The sequence below is a fragment of the Oryctolagus cuniculus genome, chromosome 2 (assembly GCF_051225735.1).
Source record: "Oryctolagus cuniculus isolate XC-2025 breed Fujian yellow rabbit chromosome 2, ASM5122573v1, whole genome shotgun sequence".
Lineage (NCBI taxonomy): Eukaryota > Metazoa > Chordata > Mammalia > Lagomorpha > Leporidae > Oryctolagus > Oryctolagus cuniculus.
The window spans coordinates 67,730,649-67,746,800 of NC_142868.1; the positions used below are offsets into that span (position 1 = coordinate 67,730,649).

Consider the following 16,152-nt stretch of genomic DNA (forward strand, 5'->3'; position numbering starts at 1 on the left):
GGAAAGAACAAGCCATCAGTATCTTGCACACATTCGCACACGGTTCTACGAGCTGCTCCCCCGACACGAGCACCGCTCAGTTTACTCTGGGGCTAGCCAGTTTGTCACGGGCAGGCCGGTCGCCTTCCTAGATTCATTGGCCGCCTCCCAGACCCAGCCACATTGGTTTGTCCCAGGCGGGCAGACGGCAGCGCTCCAGGGCTGCTGCAGTTTGGTCATGTCTGAGAACTGCGCCTCCCTCCAGATTACCAGGGCCGTCCTCTGTACCAAAAGCTAATCCACTAGACTCAACTCTGGTGATCCAACAGGGAATCTCCTCTTTCGCCCTAAAAGTAACCCTGACTTCTGATGGAAGGTGAGAATTTTCATCTTTTCATTCAATACAATCCATCAAACACGTAACATCAACCACAAATGCACTCACTTTAAAACTGAGGCCTCAGGTGGGCGTTTAGGCTAGTGATGACTATGCCCAAATTCCACACCTGAGGACCTGGGTTTCATACCTGGTTTCTGAGAAATGCTGTTGGTCTCTCTGTAGTGGGTGCGTCCCTGCTGCCCCAACTTCCTTTTCTGTTTACCTGCATTACTTACCCAAATGATGTCTCTTGTTGGGACTTGACATGACACCAAAACCAAGGTTACCGAGAACAGTCTCTGGTTAAATGCAAAGAACGCTCAGGCCTCGCCTCACGTGCTTCTCAGCTGCATTTGACCCTCCTTACTTAATTTCTCTCCCTCCCTCCTCTCTCCCATTTCCCTCCCCCCACCTCACTCACACACACACAATTCTGTGAATAAACACTGCCCTGGTTCTCCTCTCTCTTTTCCAGCCACTTTCCCCCTCTCTCCTCTACAACTTCCTTCTCTACTCAGGCAGTAGATGCCATGGCCTCTTATGGGTTAGTCCCAGGCCCTTGCCTCCTCTCAGGTTAGCTTCATACCATCCGCGTGCAAAGAACGTCTAACTTAAGCTCAGCCCTGTGCTCTGAGTTCCAGACTCAAATACACAGGGTCTCTGACATCTCCATGTCAAACTGATGATCTGCCCACACAACTCCATGTCCCAGCAGCCCGTATCTTAGTCAATGGCACCATCATCAATCCATTCAAGCAGGCAAGGAATTCAGGAGTTACCTCCGGTAGCAACTCGTCCCGTGCTGCAAAGTCAGCGCATCACTAAGTCTTGCTCATTTGCCTCCTACTTCTCAAGTGCATCCACTTCTCTCCACCTCTGCCGTGATGACCTGAGTCTACAGCATCCAAACTGGGCTCCCTATGCCATTCTTGTCTCTCTCAAATCCACTTGCCAGACAGCAGCGAGGCTGGTAATTTTTAAATGTAGATCCTACCATGTCATCCCCTACTTAAAACCCTCCAACTGCTCTTAGGATAAGGATAAAACTCTCTTTACCAAGTTTACGAGAGAGAATTAGGATGGCTGCACATTGTAAAAAATATATTCCCAAAATGGCTCAGAAAAGACACTTGTCTTTCCTTCTTGGCCAAACTCCAGAATAATTTAGGGCTGGTGTAGTAGTCCCGTTATCAGGAGACCCAGGTGCTTCTATCCATTGCTCTCTCAGTACACTGCCTCACGGCCCAACATGGTTGCTCGGTCTTCACCACCACATCCCATTCTAACTAGGAGGAAGAAGGATGGAAAACAGAAGAGCACAATCCTCCCCACAAAGAGACTTTCAGAAGTTAGACTCCATTTTAGCTAGAATCTAATCACACACACACATCTCAGCTGCAACAGCACGGAGAGAGTATGTTTAGAATTCTGAGAGCCATGTGTCCAGCTAAAACCATTCTATTACTAGAAGGGGGAGAAGTATTCCTATTACTACAGCAGAAGGAAACAAACGAGACCACTACAGGCAGGTATTCTGGGTCATTCAAGTGTCAATTATGTTAATTACAAAAATTATTATAGGTAAGGCCAATTATAGAGAAATTAGTTTTTAATGTTCACACTCTCAAAATAAATGTCAAAACTTGGGTTTTATTAGCTTCTAACTTGAAGAACTTCCCAGAAATCTCAGAGCGTGAACCAACAATGGCTTGACGTAACCCTACCTTTCTTTCGTTGCTTTTCCTGGAGGAGTTGAAGGGACAGATGACCCACAGTGTTGGGAGAGTTCTTCTTCATCAGCATATATAGCAGTGCTGTGTAGGGGAGGATCTATATAAGACCAAAAATGTACAACTTCAGTGGTCTATGTGGGCAGTGTCCATTCCCTGATACTGGAGTACTACACCGTCTGTGTTTAAATGGTTAACAAAACCAAAATCAGTCCTACAGGCCACTCCCCTTCCTCTCTTTCACTCTGGGCTGCTAGAGCCTTTGAATGGCATAAAAAGTCACCTCGAATGAAGAAGATGACCAAAGAACTGGTCCTGGTAGAAAGGCATAGAAAGGAGATGCTTGGAGGAGGGAGGATGCTCTGGCTGCCCAGGAAAGGGGAGTACAGGAGACCTCGGTGCTCTAGGCTGGGCTTATGGTGGTAATGAACTTGGCAGGGCAGTGAGGTGGCCAGAAGTGCTGCAGGGGGAGGGGGTCCTGGTAAGACTCAAGCTACTATTTCTTCAGGCTCAAATTTTAGCACACCAGTGCAAATGCAAGCAAAATTTTCCAGACATACAGGTGCTTAAATAATGAACTGTCAATTGCACAAGTTATTTCTTGTGGGGGAGGATAAAAATGTTTATTTTGGAGCAAAAAAAAAAAATCTATGCATAAGCAGAATATTCAGAAAGCTCACAGAAAAAAATTTATAAAATATGTACAGGGGACAGCACTGTTGCACAGCGGGTTAATGTCCTGGCCTGACACACCGGCATCCCTTATGGGCGCCGGTTCAAGACCCGGCTGCTCCACTTTCGACCAGCTCTGTGCTATGGCCTGGGAAAGCACTGGAAGATGGCCCAAGTCCTTGGGCCCCTGCACCTGTGTGAGAGATGCAGAAGCAGCTCCTGGCTCCTGGCTTTGGATCGGAGCAGCTCTGTCCGTCACAGCCATCTGAGGAGTGAACCACCAGATGGAAGACCTCTCTCTGTGCCTCTCCTCTGTGTAACCCTGACTTTCAAATAGATAAAATCTTTTAAAAAATTATGTACATATTTCAATTTTTTGTACCAAGTTAATCTTTTGTTTCCCACTACCTTCTGAAGATATGTGTGTATGTGTACAAATATGTAGACAGACAGACATAGCATGGGGCAAGACAAACTGACCATCTTCCCCACCCCTCCCCCAATCCCTTGAGATAGTCTCCCTTCTACAATACGTGTTTATTCTGGTCTGTGCTGGGCCACACACGGAAAGGGAACCTCGTCCGACTTGCGTCCTCACTGAGGAGGGCAACATTCCTCCACGCCCCCATCTCACGCCCACTCCAGGGTCTGCCTCGGGAAGTGCTGCAAGGCTGGGGTGCAGTCAGGCACCAAGGCCCTGCCTGTGGTCCTCAAACACGGGGTGTGACTAAGAGGGAGCTGGAAGCCCAGGTAGCAAGGCTCTGCCGGCCACGGGAGAATGGTAGGTGAGGGGAAGGACAGAGCCTAATACAGCACTTGCCTTCCCCCGCCCCCTCCAGTTTTGCTGCTTCCAGCAGGCATGCAAAGCCCAGGCGGAAAACCAGGAACCCGAGGAGGGGAAAGAGGAGAGATGGAGGCAGAAGAGAACGAGGCTGGGGGCTCAGGTCAGGCAGGTCAGGCCAGCGCTGGGGCCCCAGGAGCGGGACGGGAACTGTGACTCGCACCTCTCTGCTCCCTGACAGATGAGGGTGAGAAGGGCAGCGGCAGTGAAGACGCATGCTCGGGCAGCGAGAGTGAACAGGAGAGGGGTGACAGGGACGAGGCGAGTGACAAGAGTGGCAGTGGCGAGCAGGAGGGTCCAGGCCTCCTGGGACAAGCAGATGATCTCTGGCTGCGATGCCGATCTAGAGGATGATGCCGACTCTGACGAGGACGATGAGCCTGTGGTGCAGTGACAGTGACTCGGACAGCAGCGGAGACGCAGGTGCTTAGCGGAGTCACAGGCAGAGCGCCAGTCCCCGCCCCCGTGGCAGGGAGCACTTGGCCCAGGGGGACAGCAGTGAGCCTGCAGCCTCTGACTCCAAGGAAGCTGACAGTGCCTGAGCCCCAGGGCTGGCACAGGCACCGTTACTGATCAGCTGCACAAGAGTGAAACTAGCAATGGACTCTCTACTCTCTTCACCAGGAAAGGAGTTATTTACCCTGCTGCTGTGAATAACAACAAAACAACAGACAAATCCCAAATCTCCAAGTGGAACCATTCCAACTGAATGTTTACAACTTAATAAAACCCAATTGAAAAACAGGCAGAGTTTGAATAGACAGTTATTCAAAAAGGATGTTCACTGACCAATAGGAACATTAAGAAGATGCCTAATAACTACTAGTCATTTAGGAAGCGCAAATCAAAACCACATTAAGCTATTATGTTGTATCTCTTAGTATAAAAAACAAAGTAAGTGTAGGTGAGGATGAGCAGCAGTTGGGACCCTGTGCACTGCTGGTGGGAATTTGAAATGCTGCAGTCGCTGCACAAGACAGCACAGCATGTTCTGAATACAAACACAGCACTCCTGTATCAACCAGCCACTCCACTTCTGGCTATGTTCCTAAAGAAGTGAAAGCAGGTTCCAGAAGAGAGAAATTGTACAACCATCTAAATTACAGCATTATTCACAACAGTCAACAGGTGGAAGCAAACCAACATCCATCAACAGACGAATGGATAAATGTGGTACATACATAGGATGGAATATTATTCAGCTATAAAAAGGAAATGCTGACATATGTTACAGGAGGGATAAACCGTAAAGACATTACATTAAATAAACTGGCTACAAAAGGGCAAATATTCTATGATACCTCTTATAACAGGTGTTAAAGCAGTCCAATTCATAGAGAAAGAAAGTAGAATGGGAGTTACCAAGGGCTGGGACAAAGGGAGAAGGGGGAATTGTGGTACAGGGTTTCAGTTAGGGTAGATGAGAAAATTCTGGAGATGGATTGTCATACAGTTATACAACATTAATGCTGATAGTGTTTTCAAGAGGGCAGAATAGGAAGGCAGCTTACTGCTCTAGTCTAGATGAAGATGGTTAAGAAAAATAAAGGTGAGAGGCTGCAACCTCAGGGCACAGTTAGGGAGAAAAAGGCAGAAGAAACCATTAGAGGGACACTGTGGATCAATGTGGAGGGTGTGGATGCACACAACTCAGGACCCCAGCGACCAAGAGCCTCAGCACCAGCTTTGGAGTGAGGAGACACCAGACTGCTGCAGGCCAAGCCACTGGCAAGAAGGCTGTGGGAAGAGTCTGGTATGAGTCTGGATTGGAGCCTGGAGGGGGGACAGTGAACAGGGTTTCTGTTTCTCCCTGACCCGCCGGCACCAGTGTCCTGTCCTGTAACGAGCTGAGAGGGCAGGCAGCATTTTGGACACACATGACAGCTGGGCCCACTGGGGTCCATGTGCCTAGCTACCTGCCGAGAGGAAATTCCCGAGTCTGGGTGGGATAACTGACAGGGGGCTGGGTGCCCGTGACTGTGGGAGCCTCGTGTGCTATGACTGTGAAAACACTGGCTGCATCGGAGGGCGCAGGGTGTGGCTGGGTCTCTGGGCAGTCACTGTGGCGGCTCCACATGCTGGAGGTCCCTGATTCCCTGGTGAGGGTCACTGCTACAGGATCCATGTCCACCCCGAGGACTGCAGGGATACTTTGAGTTGTTCTCGTGGCAGCATGGATGAGAGTTGTACCCACTGGGGCTATTGCCCAGGCGCTGGTCTCCTTAGAGAGGAAGGGAGCATGAGAATATACCAACATAGCTGAACAAACTTCCCCTCTGATAAAAAAAAAATTTACCACACCTATCTTGGGTGTCACCTTGTGTGGGGAGCAACCGGACTAGACTGTTACTGGAATTAAGACTTATTCTATGCATCTGCTCTCCCACAATATGGCGCTGGGAGAGAAGTAAACAGCTTCCGCACAGCTGCCTCCAGTTCAACCAATTAACTGTAGGACTTGCTCCTGATTGGAGAGCAGCGTACTCGGCGTGTGGGCAGCCGAGTTGGGATTGGCGGAGGAGGACTATAAAGGAGGAGAGAGACGGCATGCACCGGGAACATCTATGGGGAACATCTAAGGGAACCCGTGCAGCCCCCGAGAGAACCGGCCGGCGGTGTGCCGCTCCCCTGCGGAAGTGGGGAATGCGGCCAGGGGGAACTGCCCTTCCACGGAGGTGGAAGGGATAGTAGCCAACCCGGGAAGAACCAGCAGCAAACCCGGGGAGGGCCGAGCAGACGAAAGAACAGCGCAGGGTCCTGTGTTGCTCCTCCACGAAGAGGGGGAGCGACATAATGGTGCCGTGACTCGGATAGGAAACCTAGCTCGGATAGGAAACTTAGGACGGATATGAAACTTAGGAGGGAAGAAACGGGAAGAACTAGGGAAAATATCGGAGAGAGAAACTAGCAAACAGCCTAGGGAAAATATCGGAGGGAGAGACTAGCAAACAGCCTAGGGAAAAGCCGGACGAAAAAGGAGCCGGAAGAAGCTATTGAAAGCCTAGGCATAGACTCGGATACGGACTACGGGGGGAAGCTGGGAGAAATCTCTAAGGTCAAAAGCGAAAGTGAAAGCTAGAACAAACAGACTCGGATGCGGACTGTGGGGAGAGGCCAGGAGAAATGAGGGAGGAATATTGTTGGAAGAAAGCTTGGGGAAACATACCGGGTAGAGAAAAATGTTAGGGAAATTGAAGCCGTGGGGGGCAGGCCAAGGCGGACACGAAAGCCACTTTGGGGTTCTCAAGTTAGCCCGGGAATAGGGGGCGAAAAGTTGAAACCAGAAGCTGAGACGCAAGCCAGATTGGGATCCGTCTGATTAGCCCGGGGAGCAAAGGACGGGAAGCCAAACCTTGGGGCGGAGACGTACGCTGGGTTCAATTCGCCAGGCTAGCCCGGGGAACTTAGATTGAGTGCTAGTGGCGGACACGTAAGCTACGCTGTGTTACTCGCGGAAGCCGCCGCGTGCAGAGAGCACGGGGCGTGAGTAGATAGGGAACGGGGCTGGCGTAGGCCGTGGTTCAGACGTGAAAGGGTTAAGCGTGGAGACCGCGGAGCGCGCGAAGCCGAGCTGCGCAAAGCCGGGAAGCTGCGCAGATGAGAGAGGCGCGCGGGTTGAAGCGGCGCAGAGCCAGGAACCCACCGGCGGGGCGAGGTGCCGGAAAGCCGCAGGGATAAGAGAAACAGAAGTTTTAGAAGTAAAGTGAGAAAAATAGGAATGCTGGAAGATAGAAGTAAAATGGGAGAAATAGGAATGCCCGGAGATAGAGAAATAGAGAAATAAAAAGGCCTCCCTACAACACTGCAATGTGAGAGCTTGGATTCGGTCTGCCTAATCAAGTGAGGTGATGAGCACCTGCGGGCAGCTAGCAGCTTATGCGCCGCAGGTCACCGAAGACAGGCACGAATTAACATCAGTAAGGCTTCCCCACAATACAACAATATTAAGCTTGGATTCGGTCTGCCTGATTTAAGGCGGTAAGCGCCAGCAAGCAGCTCGACCAGAGTATGAGCTGCAGGTCACCGAAGATAGGCACGAACCAACACTAATAAGTCTCCCCCACAATAAGGCAATGAGAAAGCTTGGATTCGGTTTGCCTGATAGGTCTTGTAAGTCCCCTGCAGGCAGAGCAGAGCATGCGCTGCAGGGCACCGAACACAGGCACGCATCAGCGCCTAAAAACCTCCTCACAACATGGCGAAGAGAGGACCCGGATTCGGTTTTCCTGATTGATAGGACTTGTAAGAGCCTGTGGCAACTCTAGCAAGTAGAGCAGAGTGTGTGCCGCGGGACACCGAAGACAGGCGCGTATCAACGCTAAAAAAATAAAAAGAAAGGGGGATCTGTGGGGAGCAACCGGACTAGACTGTTACTGGAATTAAGACTTATTCTATGCATCTGCTCTCCCACAATATGGCGCTGGGAGAGAAGTAAACAGCTTCCGCACAGCTGCCTCCAGTTCAACCAATTAACTGTAGGACTTGCTCCTGATTGGAGAGCAGCGTACTCGGCGTGTGGGCAGCCGAGTTGGGATTGGCGGAGGAGGACTATAAAGGAGGAGAGAGACGGCATGCACCGGGAACATCTATGGGGAACATCTAAGGGAACCCGTGCAGCCCCCGAGAGAACCGGCCGGCGGTGTGCCGCTCCCCTGCGGAAGTGGGGAATGCGGCCAGGGGGAACTGCCCTTCCACGGAGGTGGAAGGGATAGTAGCCAACCCGGGAAGAACCAGCAGCAAACCCGGGGAGGGCCGAGCAGACGAAAGAACAGCGCAGGGTCCTGTGTTGCTCCTCCACGAAGAGGGGGAGCGACAACCTTGGACACATCCCTCACCCCGGAGCACTGAACAGAGCTCCCTGATCACTCCTAGCACACACTCGGGTTATTACTGAAACAGCAGAGGCAAAGTTCAAAGATAAAAACCATCACAGGGCCAAAATAAACAAAAAAAACCCAACAACTATCACCACAAATACCTAATAATAAATGCAGAAATTCAAGAAACAAGGATAAGGACAACGTGACACCCCCAAAAGAACACAACATTTCAATACCAGAATGTGAAGATGAAGAGACTGACAAAACACCAGAAATGGAATTAAAAAACTAATCACAGGATTACCTAGAAGTAATCAGAAGCAAATTCATTAACTAAAGAAACCTGTACATGGCATGAAAGAGACTTTTTCCCATGAAACTGAAATTTTACAGAGAAGTGAAAAGGAATTATTAGAAATGAAGGATTCAGTAGAACCAATAAAAGTACTATGGATAGCCATAAGAACAGACTTGGTAAGGCAGAAGAGAGAATATCCAAGTTAGAAAACAAACCTTTGAAAATTTTATGGACAAAAAAAAAGGGGGGGGGGAGAAATTGGAAAACTGAAAAACACCATTGGAATTTATGGGATACTAACAAATGACCCAACATACAGGTCTTAGGAGTTCCTGAAAGGGTGGAAAGATGGAATGGATGAGCAGGCCATTTTAGTGAAATAATTACATAAAGAAAGGGATGTCCAAAAAGGAAGCACTTAGAACTCCTAATAGACACGATCAGAAAAGATCTTCGCCACAAAACGTTGTAGTCAAACTCTCCACAGTAAAGCATAAAAGATTCTAAAATGTGCATGAGAGAAATGCCAGGTTACTTTCAGAGGCTCTCCAATTAGACTCACAGCTGAATTCTCATCAGAAATGAGATACATTCCAAGTCCTAAGAGAAAAAAACTGTCAACCTGGAATACTGTACTCTGCAAAGCTCTCATTTACAAATGAAGGTGAAATAAAGACCTTCCACAACAGAGATTGAGTTTGCCAGTACTCGTCCAGCCTTACAAAAGGTACTTAAGGATGCACTACACACGGAAACATGGTCATCACTATGAAAGAAGATGAGGGCGGACAATCTCCCAGTAAAAGTACAAAGGAAATCCAAAGTAAACAATAGGAATGTTTATGGGGAAATGGCAGGGCCAAGTCCTTACTTATCAATAGTCAACTTGAATGTAAATGGCCTCAACTCTCTAGTAAAAAGGCACAGACTGGCTGAATGGATTAAAAAACAAAACCCATCTATCTGCTGCCTACAAGAAACACATCTCACCAACAAAGACACATGCAGACTGAAAGTCAAAGGATAAAAAAAAGATATTACATGATATCAGAAACCAAAGAAAGAGCTGGTATAATCATCCTAATATCAGACAAAATAGATGTTCACACAAAAACTGTTAAAAGAGACAAAGAAGGCACTATGTAATGATTAAGGGTTCAACTCAACAGGAAGATGAGGCTATTATAAATGTTTATGCACCTAATTGCAGGTCACCCACTATTTCAAAGAAATGTTAATGAATCTAGAGAGAGACATAGACTCAAACACTGTAGTAGCGGGGACTTGAATATCCCACTTTAAGGGCAGCCCTGTGGCGCAATGGGTTAACACCCTGGTCTGAAGCGCTGGCATCCCATATGGGCACTAGTTCAAGACCTGGCTGCACCACTTCCAATCCAGCTCTCTGCTATGGCCTGGGAAAGCAGGAGAAGATTGTCCAAGTCTTTGGGGCCCTACTCCCACGTGGGAGACCTGGAGTTAGCTCCTGGCTCCGGATCAATGCAGCTCCAGCCATTGTGGCCAATTGGGGAGTGGACTATCAGATGGAAGAGCCCTCTCTCACTTTCTCTCTCTCTCTCTGCCTCTACTCTCTCTGTGTAACTCTTTTGAATAAATAAATAAATAAATCTTTTTTTAAAAAAATCCTACTTTCAGCAATGGACAGATCAAGCAAACAGAATATCTGCAAGCAAACAGTAGAGTTAACACTATAGACCAAATGGACCAAACAGATAACTACAGAACTTTTCATCCTACAAATGCAGAATGCACATTCTTCTCACCAGTGCATGGAACCTTCTCTAGGGTAGACCACATGCTAGGCCATAAAGCAAGTCAAAGCAAATAAAAAAATCAAAATCATATCATGCATCTTCTCTGACTACAATGGAATGAAGCTGGAAATCAGCAACTCAGGAATCTCTAGAACATATGCAACACATGGAGACTGAACAATATGCTCCTGAATGAACAGTGGGTCACTGAAGAAATCAGAAAAGAAATTTAAAAATTTCTGGAAACGAATAAAGATGAAAATACAACATAGCAAAACTTATGGGATATGGCAAAAGCAGTGTTAAGAGGAATGTATATAGCAATTGGTGCCTATATCAAGAATTGGAAAGATACCAAATAAATGAGCTATCAATGTATTTCAATGAGGTAGAAAAACAATAACAAACCAAACTCAAAAACAGTACAAGAAAAGAAATAATTAAAATTAGATAACAAAAAAATTGAAACCAAAAAATTCAAAAGATCAGAGAAAAGAGAAGCTGGCTTTTTGAAAAAATAAAACTCACATTGGCCCAACTAACCGACAACAACAAAAAAAAGGAAACCTAAATCAATGAAATTGATATGAAAAAGGATATGGAATAGATACCACAGAAATAAAAACAATCATCAGAAACTACTACAAATAGCTGTATGCCAACAAAATGGGAAACCTACAGGAATGGATAGATTCTTGGACACATACAACTTACCTATATTGAGCCATGAATACATAGAAAACCTAAACAAAACAATAACCAAGACAGAAATTGAATTAATAATAAGTCTCCCAGCAAGAAAAGCCCAGAACCCAATGGCATCACTGCTGAATTCTACCAGACATTTAAAGAAGTACTAACTCCAATTCTTCTGAAGCTATTCAAAAACAATTAAAAGGTACAGAATCCTCCTAAATTCTTTCTACGAAGCCAGCATCACCTTAAATCCTAAACCTGGAAAAGATACAACAGAGAAAGAGAACTACAGACCCGTTTCTCTGATGAATATAGATGCAAAAATCCTCAACAAAATATTATCCAATCAAATCCAACATCAGAAATATCATTCACCTAGACCAAGTGGGATGGTTCAACATTCACGAATCAATGTGATACAGCACATTAACAAATTGAAGAACCAAAACCATATGATTATCTCCATAGATACATAGAGAGCATCTGATAAAGTTTAACACCCTTTCATGATGAAAACTCTAAGAAAATTGTATATAGAAGAAATATTCCTCAAGGCAATGTATGAAAAACCCAAGACCAGCTTCATAGTGAATGGGGGAAAGTTGGAAGCATTCCCACAGAGATCCAGAACCAGACAAGGATACCCACCCTCATTATTGCTATTCAATATCACCCTGGAAGTTTCAGCCACAGTCATTAGGGAAGAAAAAGAAATCAAAGGGATACAAATTAAAAAGGGGGACGTCAAACTATCCCTGTTTACAGATGACATGATTCTATATATAGGGGATCTGGAAGACTCCACTAAGAAACTACTGGAAATGATAGAAGAGTTTGGTAAAGTGGCAGGATATAAAATCAACACACAAAAATCAATAGCCTTTGTCTACATAGACAATGCCATGGCTAAGAAAGAACTTCTAAGATCAATCAAAAAAAAATCAAATACCTTGGAATAAATTTAACAAAGGATGGCAAAGATCTCTACAATGAAAATTACAAAACATTAAAGAAACAGAAGCCACAAAAAAGAAAAAAAAATTGAGGAAAAATCTTGCATGTTCATGGATTGGAAGAATCAGTGTCATCAAATTGTCCACACTAGCAAAAGCAGTTTACAGATTCAATGGAATACCAACCAAAATGCCAAGGACATTCTTCTCAGATACAAAAAAAAAATGCTAAAATTCATATAGAAACACAGGAGACCTCAAATAGCTAACGGAATCCTATACAATCCTATACAGGGCCGGCTTCCAACACAACTCTACTCAGAGATGCAGACCTCTGCATTTCACATCATCTTCATGGCACACAACATATCCTTTTTGTTTATTTTGGCTATTTAAAAATCATCCTTGTTCCCAGGCTTGTGTACAAAGAGGTAGTAGGCTGGTTTAGGCCCCCAGGCCATAGCTTGCCTAGATCCCTAAAGAGAACGGTGGGCCGTCTCCCCAGAAACATGCCCACCACCTGGATGTGCACAGCTCTGGGAGCACAGGGGCGGACAGTCCTGGCTGAAGGAGAGCCTGTGTACAGTTCAATATACGGGTAAGGCTCCGGAGGCTGGGGTTCCGGAGGATGCCAGAGGCAGAACAGAGAACAAACGCACTCGCAACTGCCCGACCTCCTGGACTTCATGTGAAATTCCAAAGCCACGCGACAGGCCATTGGAAAATAATTTTGAATTAGCTATCAAGAGCATTAAAGAAATGTACCTGCCATTACGTACAGGTATTCTAAGACTCTCCTGAAGAAAAATAAAACTGTAATGTAGACAACATGGAACCTCATGAAATCACAAGCCATTGTCAGTAACATGGAGAAATGGCTGGGAGGAGTGGCAAAATTCAGAAAGCTGTACAATTTTTACACAGTGCTAATTATCTAAATGAAACAAATCTAGGCTTGGAAAAAAAGAAATGTTTCTAAAATGTTAACAAAGGTTCTTTCTAACAGTGGAAAAAGTGAGAAGAAAAGGAATAAACTTTTTTTTTTTTTTTTTTACTACCATAAAACAGAGCTTATCACGTGAAATACAGAAAACTCTAAGGTCCTCACCAAAGGTTACTTTTATTGTCAACTGTGAGAACAATCACATTAAAAGCTAAAAAGAACTTACTTCTTTCATGGGATGTGTTCTTCTTAAAGTGTTCTTTGAATATACTGCACTGAAACAGGAAAAAATAAAAGTTAGGAAATATTTAAAGCAACCAGAGAAAATACCATAACCTGACTCTCTCCAAGTATTGTCTTCCCAAATTACACTGCTCAGTAGCTGTACTAATAGCGCGCATGCAATGGAACTGAAGTTATGACGAAGAAGCAGAACCCAGACCATGTAAACATACCAGTCAAATTATATCACCAATACATATAAAGTGACCACCTCGGTCCCTCAAGATCATGGAAAACTTCTAATCCTGCTGTCATGCTGGCCCCTGCGCCCGGATCTGTCAGGAAAGACTGACTCTCCGCAGAGCTGAGCCAAGGGGATGGATACCAACATGGATGAGACTCCTCACACCCATTCCATCTGCGCCTGGCCCGGGATCACACAGCTTAACAATCCTATGAAGTAGAGGGGGGCCATGTGACAGCTCTGCACGGGCACAGAGCAACAGGCAGCCAGGGAGGAGAGGAGCCTGCAGGAAAACCCCATCGGTTCAAATCCACAGCCTACCTTCTTCCCACCCCATAACACTCTCCAGTGACCTTGGGCACAGGGTAACACAGATTAAGGTGCGGATCTTCTAGAAGTGAAAAGGAAGCAAATGCAACAACAGTGACTAGACTAACAACTGAAAACAACAGTGGCAAGAAAAACCTATATTAACATCAGCAGTCAGTGAACAAGCACTGAGCACCCTCCACAGCTGAGGCACTGCATGGGGTATTAGAGATACTTTAGTAGAATCCAGTACTAGTTCCTGACTTTAAAATACGCCTTGCAGTTTTCAAAGACTCCTTTGTGGAGGGCAGTATCAGATTAGTGTGTCTGAACCAATATTCTTCAGGTACTTTATTTGACATGATTTCAAACTGTCTCCCCTGTACCCAGGTTCATCAGTTGCCTTCACCGTCTCTTTTGCTTCCTCTGCCTGTGCAAGGTAAGCACTCCTAACTGAAGTACTTCACTGTGGCTTCCCTAAGAGGGCATGCACGTGCACAGTCATAGCAGATTTCCAAAATCTAGATATTTCACATTTGCAATGTGATCATCCAACCTACAGTCCATGTCCAAATCTCATCGGCTCTCCAACACCCTTTAGGATTTTCACCCTAGCATTTTCTTAAAAGGGAAATTCAAGGGAACAGAAAATATAAGATTGCACTGGATAGGATATTTTCATAAACTTTCCGATTTGTTTCATGTGCACCTGCGTACTAACTGTGATGCAAATTTTCATTGTGTGAATCACAGTTAAAAAAAAAAAAAAGAAAGAAAGCTGGAACACTGTTTAGAGCAGTGGTCTCACGCCTGGCGCCACCCCCAGTTTCTGGCTCAGTAAGTCAAGGGTAGGGTGTAGAGTTGGAGAGTTCATACTTCTAAAGTTTCCACGCTGAAATTCCGTCTTTGTCCATCTTTGTCTGGTCAGCTCATTTTTTTTTTTTAATTATTTTGACTTACTACTATAAATGCAAGTCTTAATTTTTTATTTCTTTTTTTTTTTAAAAAGTGGCTTAGCGTTTTATTTTATTTCTTACAAATTTCATTTATTTATTTGAGAGGTAGAGTGACAGACAGAGGGAAAGACGGAGAGAAAGGGCTTCCATCTGCTGGTTCACTCCCCAAACAGCCAAAATGATGGGGGCTGCGCCAATCCAAAACCAGAAGCCAGGAGCTTCTTCCAGGTCTCCCACATGGGTGCAGGGCCCCCAATACTTGGGCTATCTTCCAACTGCTTTCTCAGGCCATAAGCAGAGAGCTGGATCAGAAGAGGATCAGCTGGAATACAAACTGGCACCCATATGAGATGCAGGGACCGCAGGTGGAGGCTTAGCCTTCTATACCACAATGTCAGCTCCTCTATTTCCTCTTTAAAATTAAGTAGATGAGGGTTCAGCAGTGGGTTAAGACTCAGGCTGCAAAACCAGCATCCCATAGCAGAGAACTGGTTCAAGTCCAGGCTCCTCCACTTCTGATCCAGCTCCCTGTTAACACACCTAGAAAAGCAGTTGGAAGATGGCTCAGGTCCTTGGGCCCCTGCACCTACATGTAGTTCCAGACTCCTGACCCAGCCCCTGCCAACGCAGCCACATGGGGAGTGAACCAGAGGATGGAAGATTCTCTCTCTCTCTCTCCCTTTCAAATAAATAAAATAAATCTTTAAACAAATTATGTAGATAATATAACCATTTACAGAGAAAATACATGGATTGCATATACCTGTATGTGGGGAGCAATCCGGACTAGACTAAGTTGCTCGAATTAGGACTTATTCTATGCATCTGCTCTCCCACAATATGGCGCTGGGAGAGAAGTAAACAGCTTCCGCACAGCTGCCTCCAGTTCAACCAATTAACTGTAGGACTTGCTCCTGATTGGAGAGCAGCGTACTCAGCCGAGTTGGGATTGGCGGAGGAGGACTATAAAGGAGGAGAGAGACGGCATGCACCAGAAACATCTATGGGGAACATCTAGCTGAAGGAACACCCGTGCAGCCCCCGAGAGAGCCGGCCGGCGGAGTGCCGCTCCCCTGCGGAAGTGGGGAATGCGGCCAGGGGGAACTGCCCTTCCACGGAGGTGGAAGGGATAGTAGCCAACCCGGGAAGAACCAGCAGCAAACCCGGGGAGGGCCGAGCAGACGAAAGAACAGCGCAGGGTTCAGTGTTGCTCCTCCACGAAGAGGGGGAGCGACATAATGGTGCCGTGACTCGGATAGGAAACCTAGCTCGGATAGGAAACCTAGGACGGATAGAAAACTTAGGAGGGAAGAAACGTGACTCGGATAGGAAACC

The 16,152-nt window shown here is 46.2% G+C and overlaps 1 protein-coding gene across 9 annotated transcripts in view; it reads right to left on the minus strand.

Annotated features, from left to right (window-relative positions):
* The window catches only part of LOC127482619 (centromere protein U), a 131,554-nt gene that overhangs the window by 23,534 nt on the left and 91,868 nt on the right, over positions 1-16,152 (minus strand). For 8 of the 9 annotated variants that reach the window (XR_016229009.1, XR_016229008.1, XM_089325625.1 and 5 more), the window contains exon 4: positions 2,083-2,188. Coding sequence is in view for 6 of the 9 variants with exons in the window: in XM_089325625.1 (XP_089181751.1) it covers positions 2,083-2,188 (106 nt within the window). In the remaining 3 variants the exon portion in view is untranslated. Of the gene's footprint in view, positions 1-594; positions 698-2,082; positions 2,189-16,152 lie in introns of those variants that run through there. The other variant, XM_089325629.1, reaches the window with a different exon arrangement.